General features: G+C 39.7%; 1 protein-coding gene across 1 annotated transcript in view; it reads right to left on the minus strand.

Annotated features, from left to right (window-relative positions):
* Muc16 (mucin 16, cell surface associated) overlaps positions 1–17121 on the minus strand; it is a 203053-nt gene that overhangs the window by 59930 nt on the left and 126002 nt on the right. The window contains 13 exon segments of the mRNA NM_001428753.1: positions 4904–4971; positions 5060–5184; positions 7015–7050; positions 7519–7691; positions 10029–10096; positions 10212–10336; positions 10860–10916; positions 11259–11294; positions 12895–13067; positions 14703–14770; positions 15362–15480; positions 16781–16816; positions 16939–17111. Coding sequence (NP_001415682.1) covers positions 4904–4971; positions 5060–5184; positions 7015–7050; positions 7519–7691; positions 10029–10096; positions 10212–10336; positions 10860–10916; positions 11259–11294; positions 12895–13067; positions 14703–14770; positions 15362–15480; positions 16781–16816; positions 16939–17111 — 1257 coding nt within the window.

Consider the following 17121-nt stretch of genomic DNA (forward strand, 5'->3'; position numbering starts at 1 on the left):
CATTGTCTTCTTCATTCTTTTCATTTTTTATTATATATTTTTATTTACATTTCAAATGTTATCCCCTTTCCTGGTTTCCTGTCCAGGAAACTCCTATTCTATCCCCCTGCCCCTGCTTTTATGAGGGTGTTCCCCCACCCAACCACCCACTCCTCCCTGCCTCCATGCCCTGACATTCCCCTACACTGGGGCATTGAGCCTTGGCAGCACCAAGGGCTTCTCTTCCCATTGGTGCCCAGCAAGGCCATCCTCTGCTACATATGCAGCTGAAGCCATTAGTCTGTCCATATGTACTCTTTAGACGGTGGTTTAGTTCCTGGGAGCTCTGGTTGGTTGGTTATGTTGTTTATATGGGGCTGCAAATCCCTTTAGCTCCTTCAATCTTTTCTCTAAGTCCTCCATTAAGGACCTCATTCTCTGTTGAAGGGTTGGTCATGATCTCACAGAGCGTCTCAGGAGATAGCTATATAAGGCTGCTGTCAACTTGCAGTTCTTGGCATCAGCACTATTGTCTAGATTTGGTGGCTATTTATGAGCTGCATCTCCATGTGGAGCATTCTCTAGATGACACTTCCTCTAGTCTCTGCTCCAAACTTTGTCACTGTATATCCTCCTGTGAATAGTTTTGTTCCCCCTTCTAAAAAGGACTAAAGAATGTATACTTTAATAATCCTTCTTGTTGAGCTTCATGTAGTCTGTGAATAATATCTTGGGTAATATGAACTTTTCGGCTAATATCCGCTTATCATTGAGTGTGTATTATGGGTCACTTTTTAGTGTTTGTGATACCTCACTCAGATTGATATTTTCTAGTTCCATCCAATTGCCATCCATATGAATTTCATGAAGTCATTGTTTTTAATAGCTGAGTAGTACTCCATTGTGTAAATGTACCACATTTTCTGTTTCCACTCCTCTGTTGAAAGACATCTGGGTTCTTTCCAGCTTTTAGCTATTATCAATAAGGCTGCTATGAACATAGTGGAGCATGTATATTTGTTATATGTTGGAGCATATTTTAGGTATATGCTCAAGAGTGGTATAGCTGGGTCTTTAGGTAGCACTATGTCCAATATTCTAAGAAGCAACCGAATGATTTCCAGAGTGGTTGTTCAAGCTTGCAATCCCACAAACAATGGAGTTTTCCTCTTTCTCCACATCCTCAGCAGCATCTGTTGTTACCTGAGGTTTTTTTGTTTTTTTGTTTTTTTTTTTTTATCTTAGCTGTTTTGACTGTTGTGAGGTGGAATCTCAGGGTTGTTTTGATTTGCATTTCCCTAAGGACTAAAGATGGTAAACATTTCTTTAGGTGCTTCTCAGCCATTTGATATTCCCCAGTTGAGAATTCTTTGTTTAGTTCTGTGCTTCATTTTTTAATACAATTATTTGATTCTCTGAAGTCTAACTTCTCAAATTCTTTGGATATATTGCATATAAGCCCTCTATCACATGTAGGATTGGTAATGATCTTTTCCCAATCTCTTGGTTCCCTGCCATTTTTTTCTAATGACAGTGTCCTTTGCCTTACTGAAGCTTTGCAATTTTATGAGGTCCCGTTTGACAATTCTTGATCTTAGAGCATAAGACATCGGTGGTCTGTTCAGAAAAATTTCCCCTGTGTCCATGTGTTTGTAGCTCTTCCCTACTTTTCTTTTATTGGTTTCAGTGTATCTGGTTTTATGTGGAGGTCCTTGATTCACATGAACTTGAACTTTGTAAGGGGCAATGAGAATGGATCAATTTGCATTTTTTTACATGGTGACCTCCAGTTGAATCAGCATCATTTGTTGAAAATGTTTCCCCCCACCCCCCGCATTAGCCCCTTTGTTAAATATCAAGTGACCATAGGTGTGTGAGTTCTGTGTCTTCAATTCTATTCCTGTCTCTGTACCAATACCATACACTGTTTAATCACTATTGCTCTGCATGAGGTCAGGGACAGTGATTCTCCCAGAAGTTCTTTTATTGTTGAGGATAGTTTTTGCTATCCTGGGTTTTTTGTTTTCCCAAATGAATTGCAAATTGCCCTTTCTAACTCTGTGAAGAATTGAGTTGGAATTTGTATGGGAATGGCACTGAAACTGTAGATTGCTTTTGGCATGAATGCCATTTTTATAATATTGATCCTGCCAAATCATGAGTATGGGAGATATTTCCATCTTCTGAGATCATCTTCAATTTCTTTCTTCAGAGACTTGAAGTTCTTGTCATACAGATCTTTCATTTGCTTGGTTAGAGTCACACCAAGGTATTTTAATATTATTTGGAAGTATTGTGAAGGGTGTCATTTCCCTAATTTCTTTCTTAGCCTGCTTATCCTTTGGGTAAAGGAAGGCTACTGACTTGTTTTAGTTAATTTTATATACAGTCACTTTGCTGAGTTGTTTATAAGGCTTTGAAATTCTCGGGTGGAACTTTTGGGGTCACTTAAGTATACTATCACATTCCCTGCAAATAGTGATATTTTAACTTCTTCCTTTCCAATTTGAATACTTTTAACCTTCTATTGTTGTCTGATTGATCTGGCTAGGAATTCAAGTACTATATTAAATAGGTAGAGAGAGAGTGTGTGCAGCCTTTTCTAGTCCCTGATTTTAGTGGGATTGCTTCAAGTTTCTCTCCATTTAGTTTGATGTTGGCTACAGGTTTGCTGTTTATTGCTTTTACTATGCTTAGGTATTAGCCTTGCATTTCTGACCTTTCCAAGACATACATCCCTTATAATGGGAATATATTATATTTCACTCTTCTCATCTTCCTCTTTCCCTCCTTCCTTCCCCTCTTTCCCATCTATTATTTTCCCTTCTTTTATTCTCATTACTCTTTCAATGTTTTAGGATAAAACCAGCAGGCTTTTCTGAATGTCAGACACTGATGCATCTTTGTCCCATTATAGCATTAGGCACCCTTTAGGAAATTATGTCTTATCTGTCCAAGTTTCTTCCAGAATGCAGCATTCAGGAATAGAGGCATTTTTTTTCCTGCCACAGTGAAACTCCAGAACATGGCATATTGGCCTTCCTCCATGAAAGATTCAGTCATAGTCATCAGATGAGGAGCACATGGCATTTATATACAAGGGAAACATTATCTGGTCGTAGAAAAGAATATAATCCTGACATATAACAACACAGATGAACTTAGAGTTGAAGATATTATTTTAAGCATAAGGAGCCAGCCTCAAAATGATGAATGTTTTATTATTTAATTTATAAATAGCTCATAAAAAGCACAGATCTGAAAAGCATAATGGTAGGTTGAAGGATCTGGAAATAGGGATGGAGAGTAATGTTTAATGGAAATGGATTCAGTTTAGGAAGGTAAAGTTTCAGAAATGGATCATAGCTGTGATTATACAACAATGTGGAGATATTAACACCAGTTCACTGTCTACCTAGAAATCATTTCAACGTTTCACCATGTGTGGATGTTTATTCTTCAAAACTTTGTTTGAACCATGGGTTAAAAGCTTGGTCTTAGGCTGCTGTAAAAGGAGGCATTGTGGAACTTTAGGAGATGGGAGATCACAACAGATCTTTGGGACATTGGTGGTGAGTCCTCAAAGGTTAGCATTGGCCTCTAACACTCATCCTGCTTTGTTTCCTGATGCTGACATCTTTTTCTTCCTACATACCTGTATGGCAGTGTGCTTTATTGCTAGAAGCCCAAAGCTGTAGATTTGTCCCATTTTGGATTAAACCTTCCATAATCATGTACAACAACAACTAAAATAACAACAAATGGTTCAGCCAAACAAAGAAAATAAAACAAGAAAAAAGTCAATTTTTTTCATATGTTAATTGTTTCAAACATTTCATTAAATAAATCTGAAGCTAATATAGATGATAAATTATGTGTGTGTGTGTGTGTGTGTGTGTGTGTGTGTGTGTGTGTGTTTATAATTAAAAAGGAATCAAGGGAAAGGTAAATGAGTTGGAGGGTAGTAATCCTTGCTTTTCAAACAGGAGCACCTGAATTCTTTTCATTTTTCTTTATACTTATTTTTTTAATTTTTTTTTTTGGAGCTGGGGACTGAACCCAGGGCTTTATGCTTGCCAGGCAAGTGCTCTACCACTGAGCTAAATCCCCAACCCTATTTTTTTTTTAATCTTAAAATACATCCTGACCACAGCATCCTCTTATTCCACTCCTCCTGATCCCCACAACTTCCCCTCTCCCTAAGATTCACTATACCTCAATAATCCCCTCCCAAAAAGAGCCTTTCAAGGATATCAACCAAATATTGTTTAACAAGATGCAATAAGACTAGGCACAAAGCAAAGGCTGGAGAAGGCAACCTAGTAGGAGCAAAAGGAGGACCAGAGTTCTAATTCTTAAGAACCAATATAAAAAATACTCCAGTGTGGCCACATGTTCTTGCAATCCCAGCACTGGGACAGGAGGCATCCAGAAATTCACTAGTCAGTCAGCTGAACTATTTTTAAGTTTTTGCATTATTTTGTTTTTAGACAGGGTCTTGCCAAATAACTAAGTTTATCCTGGAACTTACTATACAGACAGGGTAGGCTCCAAACTCAGAGAGATCTGCTTTGGACTGATGGATTTTTATTTTTATATCCAACAATTTAATGTTGTTATAATACTGGCATCAAGACTAGATTCTTGTACATTCTTGGTAAGTGGTCTAAGCCAAACCATCTCAGGTCAATAACTGGTAGATTCTAGGTAGATATTTTGCTTCTAAGTCATAGTTCGAGACCATTACTGGAGGATTATAGGTAAGTACCCTTTTGCTATAAAACATTAAATTGTCATAAAATGATTAAAAGACAAAACAATAGATAAACATGAATTATCACCATCCTAATCATCACAACTCCAAGACTTTTCAAGTTGAATAATGGGTAGGAGAGGTAAACAGAAAGTGCAGAACGTGTCTTACTTTAGAGTGTCCACTCTACAGCCTGTGTATAGGGGGCCAAGGCTGCTCCTCTGAAACAAAGAACTGAGCTGTAAAGAAAGGAGCCAGAGTTGGTTAGAGGCAGGCATCTCCATTAGGAAGGGGATGGAAGGGACTGAGGGGAGGCAGGTAGCTCACCAGGTGTTGCATGAGTGTATCTGTGATATTGAATTTGGGGGATCCAATCTGGCTCATATCAGCTGAGTAGCGTAGGTTGTTGATGGTGAAATTCACTGTGAACAACTCCTCACTGAGTTCCCCAGCTGTGCAAATAGAAAGAAAGAGAGAAAGTTAAAGCTGACATGATAGTATGTAGTTGGGGATAGGGGGAGTTAATGTTCTTTACAGTGGGTAAGACAATAGGTCTGTGGGTGACTTGTTAATGAAGCAACTATAGCAGCTAGTTAGGGGTTCCCATGATGTAGAAAATCCTGAAAGACTATTTCTATCCTCCCACTCTCCCTATAGGTAATTTTGGTTTTGTGAGTGAGCAGGTCATATGAAGCAGAAGTAGTGATACCTAGTGTCTTTCTGTACCCCTATCTATCTTCTGTCCTCCATCATCTTTTTCCTTCTATTTCTCTCATCCTTTTCTACTTTTCTTCCTTCTCTCATTCTCTTCTGTGCCATCTACCTGTTTCTCTCTTCCTCTCCCCCTGCTCTTCTTTTTTAAAAATATTTTTAATTTTGTTTTTCTTGGCTATCTTATGTATTTACATTTCAAATGTTATACCCTTTCCCCCATCCTATACCCCTCTGCCTTTCTCCCTGCTTCTATGAGGATGTTCCAACTCCCACACACCCACTACCCTCCTCAACGCCCTAGCATTTCCCTACATTGGGGAAACAGGCCTTCACAGGACCAAGGGCTTTTCCTCCCATTGATGCTGGACGATGGCATTCTCTGCTTCACATGCGGCTGGAGTCATGGGTCCTTCCATGTGTACGCATTGGTTGGTGGTGTACTCCCTGGAAGCTCTGGTAGAGTTTGGTTGGTCGATATTGTTGCTTTTCATCTCATGCTGTTCATTTCCTTTTTCTCTGTGCACCTTCTCTTCCTTTTTTTCTGTTTTGTTGTCCTCTTTCTTTGTCACTTTATCCCTCCTCTAGTTTCTTTTACCCCATTTCTGCCTCCTTCCCTTTCACTTTTACAACTCTCCTTCTCTTCTCTTTTCTCCATCCCTATTTCTCTGTCTTACGACAATGCCTTTTCCTCTTGTTTCTCCATGTTGCCCTCCTTCCCTCCTCCCAGCTCTCCTTAATCTCTCCCTGTCACTCTCCTTGCTTCTCTTTCCCCTTCATTCTTTCTTCCTTTATCTTAGGTGAATTCAGCATAAAACAGGCAGAGAGAGAGAGAGAGAGAGAGAGAGAGAGAGAGAGAGAGAGAGAGAGTTGCAAAAAACCATGGACAGTCCTATCTTTGGTCAGAATTTATCTGTAGTTGCTTCCACATTACCTTTGGAAAACTTGATTTGGTATTTCCCACTTCACAAATAATTACTTGATGAAATACATTCTTTTAAAAATGTTATTATACCTCAGTTTATCTCTTAAGGATAGCAACGTATAATTTTTGGAAGAATTAAAATGGAAGCCATGCAAGAGTTCGGTAGGTGATGGTGTCTGTGTCTAGCCTGGTGAGGAGGGGTTGTTTCTCTCAGTATTTACTGGGAGGGTGGTGATGGTGAAGTTGAGAGTGATGGGTGCTACTACAGATTCATTGCTTGAGTAGCAGATGAAGAGAGAAGCTCCAAGCCTGGAACAAAGCAGGAAGCAATCCTCTTTCCAGACTTAACCATGGGCACTGTTAGACTAAAATGATCTGAAACAAGGGATATTCTATAACTCTTAAGTCATTAAGACTTACTTCATTTTTACAAGTAACATACATGTGTATGTGAGGTTCTGCAGTAACCTCTTCTGTTCAACAGTGAACAGCGTCTTCCAATTCTTTGACCAGGGAAGTGAAATCTAGTAGGAGGTGACTATAAAATCCAACCAATGGCTATTCAAAGCTCTTTATAAAAAGAACCGTTTGAGTGGTCCCTGAAAGTGGGAGGAAAAGCTGGGCAATGACAGCCAGAAATACTCACTGGTGGTATTAAGGGCTGCAGCTCCAAAACTATAACCTGTAAAGAAAGAAAATATGAGGAACTTAAGGGTGAATATCAAAGATTCTGGGCAAAGGAGAATGTAGAGTCTTTGGGGAAAAAAAGCAGAGGGAAAGACACCAAAAGTGAATGTTTATGGAGGAGACAACTAAGAAGGCAGTGAGACTGAAGGTGAATAGATCTGGTCATTGGGGCTGTGAAGGTTTTATACTTGTTCTTAGGCAAAAAACTGGGAAGTGGTTTTGGAAAGTGAAACTGTATGATTCTGATGGCACTCAGATCTCTACGTATGCAAGGCAAGCACTCTACCATTTACCCCATGGTGGTTTGGAATCATCACAATAGAAGCATAATTGGAATCCAGACACAAAAGGAAAGGAAAATGGGAAAAAGACCATTCTAGAAAGAGGGATGAATTTGTCAGTACTTTAGAAAAACTAAGACTCTAAATGGGAAAATGATCATTGCTTAAACATGGGATCTCACCATTTATGTAGAGACTGTCCTGATCCAGGGTATAGGGGCCCAGACAGGTGATGCCATGTGTCCCATGGCTCAACTCCCAAAATAGCTGATCTTGGTTTACTCTAGGACTCATGGAGTAAGAATGGAAGTTACAGATGATGTCAACTCCTGTGGTTGCTCTATGATTTTCAGATCTGTCAGAAAGACATTTGAGATTGGAATAATGAGGTCGGTTCTTAAGCAGCTGGGGGATATGAAAGCAGGAGCAGAAGGGAGTAGGCTGAAGATTGTGAAGGAGATAGTTATAAAGTTTGAAAGTAAGTCTCTATTTGTCTTATCTGAGCCTTTGGACACAGGGGTCAGAAATAGGTTCTCTCTCTCTCTCTCTCTCTCTCTCTCTCTCTCTCTCTCTCTCACACACACACACACACACACACACACACACACACACACACACACACATACATTCACTATGATTGAGTGGGGTCAAAAAAGTAACATGGTGCATGAGGACAGCTTCCAGGAGTCAGCTAGTGAATAAGAGTCTCTCTTGTTTTGTTTCTGTGGCACTTCATACTTCAGGCCAAAAGAGTAGCAAGCTTTGGGGATTATTTCTGGGTGCCTTCCTCCCACCTTATTGTAGGAGTGTCCAGATTACTGGTAAAAGCAACCACATCAGACATTTTTTGTAAGTTCTGAGAATCAAACTCAGGTCATCTAACTTACATAGGAAATACTTTACCCACTAAAGTCATCTTACCAGCCCCACATTCTGCATTGTTTTTTATTTCTTGAGATCGAGTCATTCATTAGAACCTAAGGTTTGCCATTTATATTAGGATGAAGGACTATGCTCCAGTGACCTGCTTATCTCATCTAGTTGTAAATTCAATCGTATTGTTGAATCAGGGTCTATCTTGTTAGCCAGATTAAAGGGGGTTAAAAAATGTTTGCCACCACACTCAGCATTTTATGTGGTTTTCTGGGGGTGGACTTCAGTTTTTCAGGATTCTATAAAAAGCCTTATATTGATTGGTCTATGGGACATAAAACCATGACAGGAAGTTTGGTAAGGCAGAGCAGGTTAACACCTGGAGACTTGGTGGGCATACACCTTGAGATCTAGGTGGCTCCCAACTCCCTGCCATACCCCTGACTGTGAAAACATGTCATGCTTCTCACATAAAAGAGATATGACCTGTGGTTACATAGGTTCAAGACAGAGATTTCCATGCTAATGAAGTACCTAAATGCCCATGGAGCGCAGCAATTAAGATTCCCTTCACAGACATTTTTCCCTGCAAAAGGTATTTAATCTCATGCTGACCCTAAGAAGGGTGTGTATGGTTTTATTCATCCAGTTTATACCATGACAATAAACGGTTTGGAATAACAGACTGTCTCTTTTTATTGGGATCCACTGCAAGAAGCCATAGAGAAGGCTTTTGGTGCTTTCTAATCTCTAGTCAAAGGCCTCTCTGCACTCCTGACCACAACTGCCACCAAACCTGTGCCCACCAAGCCCAGTACAGTCTCCATGGGACCAGCTGGGGTTCTCTTCCACAGCCCACCCCACCCCTGACCCTGGACTAGATCCAGCCTGTGGGTCCCCACTTCATTCTCAGCTCTGTGACTCCCAGTGGTAACTGGATGCCCAAGAACCTGGAACCTTAATGCTTCAGCCTTGTTCAGGCTTGGTAACTCCTAAGCTAGCTCTGGCTTTCCCACTTCTCAGACTGTGTTCCCCACCCCTAGGCATTGGTGTGCTAGTGCTTCCTTATAGCAAAGTGAGGTTAGTGTAGTCAAATTCTCCTTGAGCTGCCTTCCCAAGCAGCCTTGCCCTATGGTAGAAGGATGTGGGATCTACAACTACAATAGCCCATTTCCTTAACACCTCAGAAAACATTTTACTTGTATTATAAACATAATATTCAGTTCTTCTAAGAGAACCCTCATTTTAAATAGAATATCATTTGAGTTTTCTACAGTAAATAATTTATATTAGTAAAAGTAATCACTCACTGTTCAACCTAAACTCTGTCTGGGCAGGAAGAAAGTATTAGTGTCTGGGTGGATGGTATATGTAGTAGAGGATGGCTTTGTTGGGCACCAATGGAAGGAGAAGCCATTGGTCCTGCCAAGGCTGGACCCCCTGAGTGAAAAGGAATGTCAGGGGGCAGAAAGGGGGGTGGTTGGGGAGTGGAACACCTTTATCAAAGAAGGGAATCGGGCTGGGGATGGGATAGGGGGCTCATGTCAAGGAAACCAGGAAGGGAAATAACATTTGAAAGGTAAATAAAAAAACCAATAAGGACACAAACTATCAAGAAGAAGAAGAAGAAGAAGGAGGAGGAGGAGGAGGAGGAGGAGGAGGAGGAGGAGGAGGAGGAGGAGGAGAGAAGAAGAAGAAGAAGAAGAAGAAGAAGAAGAAGAAGAAGAAGAAGAAGAAGAAGAAGAAGAAGAAGAAGAAGAAGAGGTGCATAATCTCTTGTAGCTGTTTTATAAGTGTTCACTCTACCTGGGGTTCTCACCTGAGTGAAGACAACCTGCATCCAGAGTAGACTGGGGCAATGCTGGTCTTATTGAGCAAGGTACCAAGCTGATGGAAAATTATAAACAAACAAACAAGAATAAAACAAGAGAGGATTAGCAAAAATATAGAGGGGGCTTTGCCATAGAGTTGTAGAGTTGCTAGGGTTCTTGGAAACACTTACCCAATAATGTAAGATCCACTTAGTAGAGTTGAACTTCAAGGAACCTGGATGTCCCATCTCCTCGGTATAGTGTAAGTTGGTTATGGTAAAGTTGAGAGTGATGGGTACCATTACAGTACCATTGTCTGTATCAGTGGGGAAGATAAAGATGTTCGATTTAGACATTGTTAGACTAGTAAAATTTGAAGCAGGAGACATTGTAAACCTGTTAAAACAATAGAATTGTGACTGTTCTTCACTTTTCAAGACATGATTTGTGTATGAAAAATCGTGTAATAAACTCTTTAGGTTCAAAGATGAATAGGATACCATCTGCTAATGTAGGAGTCAGGGAAATTACCCAGTCTATTGCACTTCAGAAGAAACTAGTTGGAAGGCAGGTAGGACAGTTGCAAGAATTACCCAACCAATGACTGAATAAAACTCTTTGGAGAAAGAATTATTTCATATATGAAAATCATTGTTAAGAGTTGCTGAAGCTAAGCAATAGGGACAACATTCCAGGTAGATTGGGTAAATACATGCAGGAAGAGTAATTAGATTGAATAACAGAAATCAATGTCTTCATTGGAAAGGTGAATGGGCACTGAGAGAAGAAATCATTCACTTACCTTACTGGTACCAATAATAACCTGCACTGCTGCCTACCTGTGGAATTGTTTGTAGAGGATGGAGCCAGAGAGGAAGCTGGGAAGGAGGTGGTAGCTTTGATGAAAACAAAGCAAAGTAAAAGAAAACAACATATCAGGAATACAATTAAAATGTGATATATCTTTGATAAGTGGCAGCAACCTGGGTTACTATATCCAAGAATCTATATTTTGATTTGTGACACCATTGTTTGAAACTTAGCATCACCCTTGTGTTGTGTGCTTTGTGGAAGGATGGGTGACTCTTACCACTTCCACTCAGTCTACATTTCTATGAACCATTTTAAACTTCTGTCCATTTAAAGTGGATAACAGAGGAAGATGTTGGTTCATCCATCATCTCATACATACAGGAGAAGGGAGGCAGCCATGAAATGTGGGAATCTGCAATACTCACTATTAAGGACGATCCCTGAAGCTGAATATATGTAACCTGTAGAAACATGGGAAGATAAAAAAGGAGAAAGACTGGCACAAAGGCAACTGTTGGCATGAACCAAGCTTTCTGCTACAGAACATTTTAAATTACTAGATTAGAGGTTCTAAGCTTGTCTTCACAAGGATGTTATCTCTCATTCAACTTAGATTTTGTTTGAAACATACTTTGGGATCAGAATTATAAACAACGTTAAATTTCTAGTCATCTGAGCTTTGCTTAAAATTCATTGATTTGATGCAAATATGAATAATAAAAATAAAATGTTGAAAAAAGATAACTTTGCCATTGGAAAGATGCTTTACTCAAGGTTGGAATACCTATAGTTATGAATTATGAATTATGAGTTATAAAGAAATTGAGGAGCCTTGGGAGATTATTTAGTTAGTAAAGCACTTGGCTTGAATTCAGATCTTCATAACACATATGAAAAAGCCAGAGGGGCATGACAGATGTGCCAGTCCATCTCTAATCTTAGTATGGTGGAGGCAACTATAGGGAATCCCTGTAGTAAGCTGGCTAGCCAGACTGACCAAAACAACAAACTCAAGGTTCAGAAAGAGTCCTCTACCTAATACATAAGATGGAGAGAACTCAAATATGACACATAATATTAGCTTCAGGCCACCATGTGCATGTACAAATATATAGATATGCAACATCACATAAATATATGTCCAATCAAATGAATATCAGACGTGTGCATATGGAATAGAAAAGGCTAAGTTCCCATCTATAATGGATCAAATGCACTTTATATATTGAGAAGAAAAGAGGCTTTGTTAACTCTACTATTAAGTCCAGATGGAAGACTGGGCTAGATGCAGAGATTTTGACTCAAAACTCACCCAGGCAGGAAGAAGAAACCCACATTCAAACATGAGCCTTTACATTGAAGTAGAAGCTCTCAGCATAAAAATTAGGAAGAAAGCATTTTATGTGGTTGCTGGAAACTCCATTTTTCTGTATTTTCCAGCAAGGAAGTTCCTATGTCTGGGCAATAGTAGGCAATAGAACTTTGCTCACTAAAGGCTGAATGTGGGGTTGGGATGAGGTATGTAGAAAGTAAGTTCATGGATGCTTCCCTTTCAAAGGTCTGGACTATATATGGTAGAAAATTTCAAAATTTCCGACATCTTAAACCTAATCATACTAGTTATTGGAGGTAGTGATTAAGATCTAATGAGTATAATCTTCACCGATGAAAGAATAAAAGTAGAGGGAGCAGACAGAAAGTAGATCAGAAGTACATGTGGGATGCTAAGTGGCATTAAAGGTGAGCAGTCTAGGATGCTTAATCTTGACTGTCAGTTTCATGGGATTTTCAATAACCTATGCAAGTTCATGAAGGCCTATCCAGAGGACTTAATTGAGCAGTCAAGACCATCCCTCACTATTGGTAGTATCATTCCTTGGTTTTAGGCTCTGGGGTATATGAAAAGAAGAACATATATTAAACACCAACATTCCTGTCTCTCTGCCATGAAGGAATCTTTTTTTAAACACTGAGCCAGAATTAATCTTTCTTTCTTTAAGTTATACTTGTTAAGAGCTTTGTTAAACCAATAAGGAAATTGACTAATACTCATCTCCGCACCATTAACATAGAGACTGTCCTGATCCAGAGTGTAGGGGCCCAGTTGAGTGACACCATGGGTCAGATTGCTCAGCTCCAAGTAAAGTTGTTCTGTGGCCAGCCCATGACCCATGTGGTCAGGGTAATAGGTGCAAACTGTGTCTATTCCAGTGGCTTTACCATCCTTCCTGGAACTGGGGAGAGAGAGTATAATCAATATTCATAAATGCTCTTCAGAATTATTAGAGTAATACGGGAAGTTAGTACTCAGTGACAGCAAAAATTCCTTCTTTCACACTCAGGAAAGAAATCCAGAGGGTCATGACTACTTCAGTTCTTAGGAAAGGGAGTCAGGGATACAGGCTGTAAAGTCACTAGAAGATGTCTCAACTCTGAAGTACTGATAAAAAGAACTCTTTAATTAAAAAATAGGTGTGAGCTTCTGATGAAGATGATAGTATTGTCTTTTGGTACACGCTCATACTCATGTGCACACATGAGCTTGTTTACTGAAAGCAAAACATTCATGCACATAAAGTAATTTTAAAAAATCAAAATATTTAGGTTGAAAGTTTTGCTCTTCAAAAACATTTCTCCCTGTATAACTCAGACTGAGAAGAACTGGGGAGTGGGACAAATATAAACAAATTTTAAGACTAAAACCTACATCTTTATAGCATATAGACAGGAGATTTAGCTCATGTTGAAAATAGTTGTCTGGGTTTCAATAAAGCAAATGGTTATATGCATTTGTCTTTGTTGTTTTAATTGTGTGTGTGTGTGTGTGTGTGTGTGTGTGTGTGTTTGCACGCTCATACATGTCTGGGAACCCACAAAGACTAGAGGTGGGTGTCAGATTCTCTGGAACTATCACAGGTAGTAGTGAACTTCCTGACATTGGTGCTGGTAACCAAATTTGGGTCCTTTAGAAGAGTGCTTTTAACTGATTAACCCATCTTTAGGATTTTAGAATTAGGAAAATATAGAGTTAGATATTATTATGAAATTATCTAATGAACTGTTTTAAAGGTTCTCCTCCACCCATCATTCCTATTCTCTTATGTACCATTCATTCCTTGTATTATACTTCTTAGTTTCTTTTTCTCCTTCATGTCTCAGGATCATTTTGTCCATCTCTTCCCATCTTTCCTTAATAATAATAATTATTATTATTGTTATCCTCTCTTGGCTTCCTTTCTATATTTTTAGGTTTCATTCACAGTTAGATTACTTTTTTTTTTTACTGGGATGAGTATATGCTTTATAAATAGGGTCCATAGACGAAAGTTTTGGATCTCTGACTTTGGATCACATTGTTTGATATTTTCTAGAAAAATCTATTTGCCAGTAGTTTTTATAATTTCAGTTTTCTTTATATTTGAATGAAATCCGTACACACACACACACACACACACACACACACACACACACACACACACACACAGACTGGTTCCATTTTCTTCCCATAGTAATTAATCAAGAAACATGGATATTCAAGTGAGATGAGAATTGCCTTTTTTTTAGTGAAACCTTAGTAGAGTTGAGACTCTGTGATAATGTCTCTTCTTGTGAAAGAAAGAAAGCAAGAAGAGATTCTAGAACATGTGCCTAAAACTGGTGTCTTATTCTACTGTTGTGCTTGCCAAGGATTTGAGACAGTTATAAGGAAAACTAGCAGCATCAAGGGATGTATTTTCCTAGTACCACTGACTCCTGAATAGCCTTCTGTGCTGAAGACATTGGGGGCGGGGAGGGCAAGTAAGAAATACTTCACATCGGTGGGTGTGACAGCACAGGGGCCACCCTGGGTTGACCTTTTAAGGACTCACCTTAGCCAAGTCAGTCTGCAGCCAGCATATAAAGGCCCTATACTGGTGTTCTTGAACAAGGGCCCAAGCTGTTGAAAAGAGAATAGAAGGTGAGGCAATGGCACAGGGGATCAAAGGACAGATTTTCCCCTTTAATTAGTTGCTCTTCTGTTGGTGATGCACACTGTTGGTGGGAATAAGAATCCACTTGGGATGAACCAATTGGGTAGGTTGGGGTAAAGTTTAGAGGGTATAGATGAAAGTGGTGGAGCTGGAGATTGGTAGATTGGCCTGGAGTAAGCTAGCATGGCTGACGAACAGTGGAAGTGCCACAAGTAAAGTTCCAGAAATGAGGAGTTGGGGTCAGACAATAGAGTTTGGTCAGAATGAGGTAGTCTGTGGTGAAGATGGGTATGTGGAATAATAGAGGAGGTAAGACTAAGTTTAGATTGGATAAAGAATGGCAGACTCTCAGAGATGTTTGGGTCTCTAGCTTGGTGAGTTGGAAGTAGAAGGGGATTGAAGAGAGATACATAGGACTAGAGAGGAGATAGTTCTGGAGAGAAGTGTGTGGTGATAAAGTTTGGTTTCGTGACTGTGGAAGATAGATAGACAGGAATAGTGAGTATTCAGGGAAGAAGTGAAGTAAACAAGGCTGGAGTAACATAAACAGGACTTACCAGGCCTTGCAGGATCTTCTCCATGATGTTAAACTTCTTGGATCCTGCAGGTTGCATGTTCTTTGTGTACTGAAGGTTGGTGATGGTGAAATTGAAGGTAAATAACTCCAAGGATGATTCTATAGTAGTGAGGGTTTAAGGAGAAAATTAGCTTTTTGTCATGCTTAGTAATTAACACAGGGCAGGGAGAGCCTGAGGCCACAGTCCTGACTCTGTTATCTCATTGGAGAGTACAGCATTAAGTATCCTTGGCTCACTAATTGAAAGCAGCAGTACTAAGCCATCCTGCATTTCAGGTCAGGAAGGTAAAAATGAGAAAGAGCTCAATGGGCAAAACTGTTCGGCAAGCATGAGGACCTGAGTTAAGTACTCCAGTACACATGAAAAATCTGGTGGTGGTGGCATATGCTGAAAATCCTGGCACTGGAGAGAAAGATGAAGACAGTTAGATGTCTGGACTTTGCTAGCTAGCTAGTCTAGTTGACTATGTGAGCTCCATTTTAATGAGAGACCCTGTCTTAAAAAATATGGTTAAGGTGTACTCTTTGGATGGTAATTTAGTTCCTGGGAACTCTTGTTGGTTAGTATTGTTGTTCTTATGGGATTGCAAACCCCTTCAGCTTCTTCATTAGTTTCTCTAACTCCTCCATTGGGGACCCCATTCTAAATTCAGTGATGGGCTGCAAGCATTCGCCTTTGTATTTGTCTTGCTCTGGCAGAGACCCATGGCTTCAGCTTCATATGCAGCAGAGGATGGCCTTGTTGGGCACCAAGGGGAGGAGAAGCCATTGGTCCTGCCAAGGCTGGAAACCCCCAATGTAGGGGAATGTCAGGGCAGGGAGGCAGGAAGGGATAGGTAGATGGGTGGGGAACACCCTCATAGAAGAAGGGGGAGGCAGGTTGGGATAGGAGTTTATGAATGGAAAACTAGGAAAAGGGATAACATTTGAAATGTAAATTTTAAAAAATCCAATAAAAAATTTTTAAAAAAGAAAAAAAATATGGTTAAGAATAATAAAGAAAGACAAACCAAGTCAACCATTGGCTTATATAAGCAGTAAATGTATGTAATTGAACCTGTATGGACACATGCCACATACATACAACTCAACAACCTTCCTACACATACACAAGAAAAAATGAGAAGTTATAGAACTTAAAAGGGAATATCTTCAGCAAAGACTCTCATTTATGTTTCTATTAAATCATTTACCAATTTTTTTTACCCATTCACCCAATTACAATTCAATATCATTTCTCTTTTGCAAAAGAAATATGGAAGGATGCACCTAACTACAAGGAGCTGTGATTTCAAGAGCTTCTTAGCATGAGCAACTAACTCCTTCCTTTTATTTTAAAGCTGGTCAGGGACTCATTTTTCTTCCAAACTGTAATGTGATGAATTTTTTAAATACTCACTGCTAGGGCTGGTTACTGCAGTCTGGTGTGTGTAACCTACAGTGAGGAACAAAGTGACAAAAAGTAAGAAGGTTTGTATAAATGTGGAGAAAACAGATATCCTTAAATTGACACAATTCAGGCTTTGCTACAGAAAAGTTCATGTGACCATAACTTACCATTGACATAGAGACTATTTTGGTCCAGGGTATAGGGACCTAGTTGAGTAATGTTGTGGGTGAGCTGTTCTAGTTCCAAGTATAATTGCTTGCTGTCCAGAGCAGTGCCTGTGGAGTTTGGATGGTAAGTGCAGACCATGTCTACTCTGGTGGCCTCTCCATCCTCTTTAGGCCTGGAAAAGG

The sequence above is a fragment of the Rattus norvegicus genome, chromosome 8 (genome assembly GCF_021556685.1).
Source record: "Rattus norvegicus strain SHRSP/BbbUtx chromosome 8, alternate assembly SHRSP_T2T, whole genome shotgun sequence".
Taxonomy (NCBI): domain Eukaryota; kingdom Metazoa; phylum Chordata; class Mammalia; order Rodentia; family Muridae; genus Rattus; species Rattus norvegicus.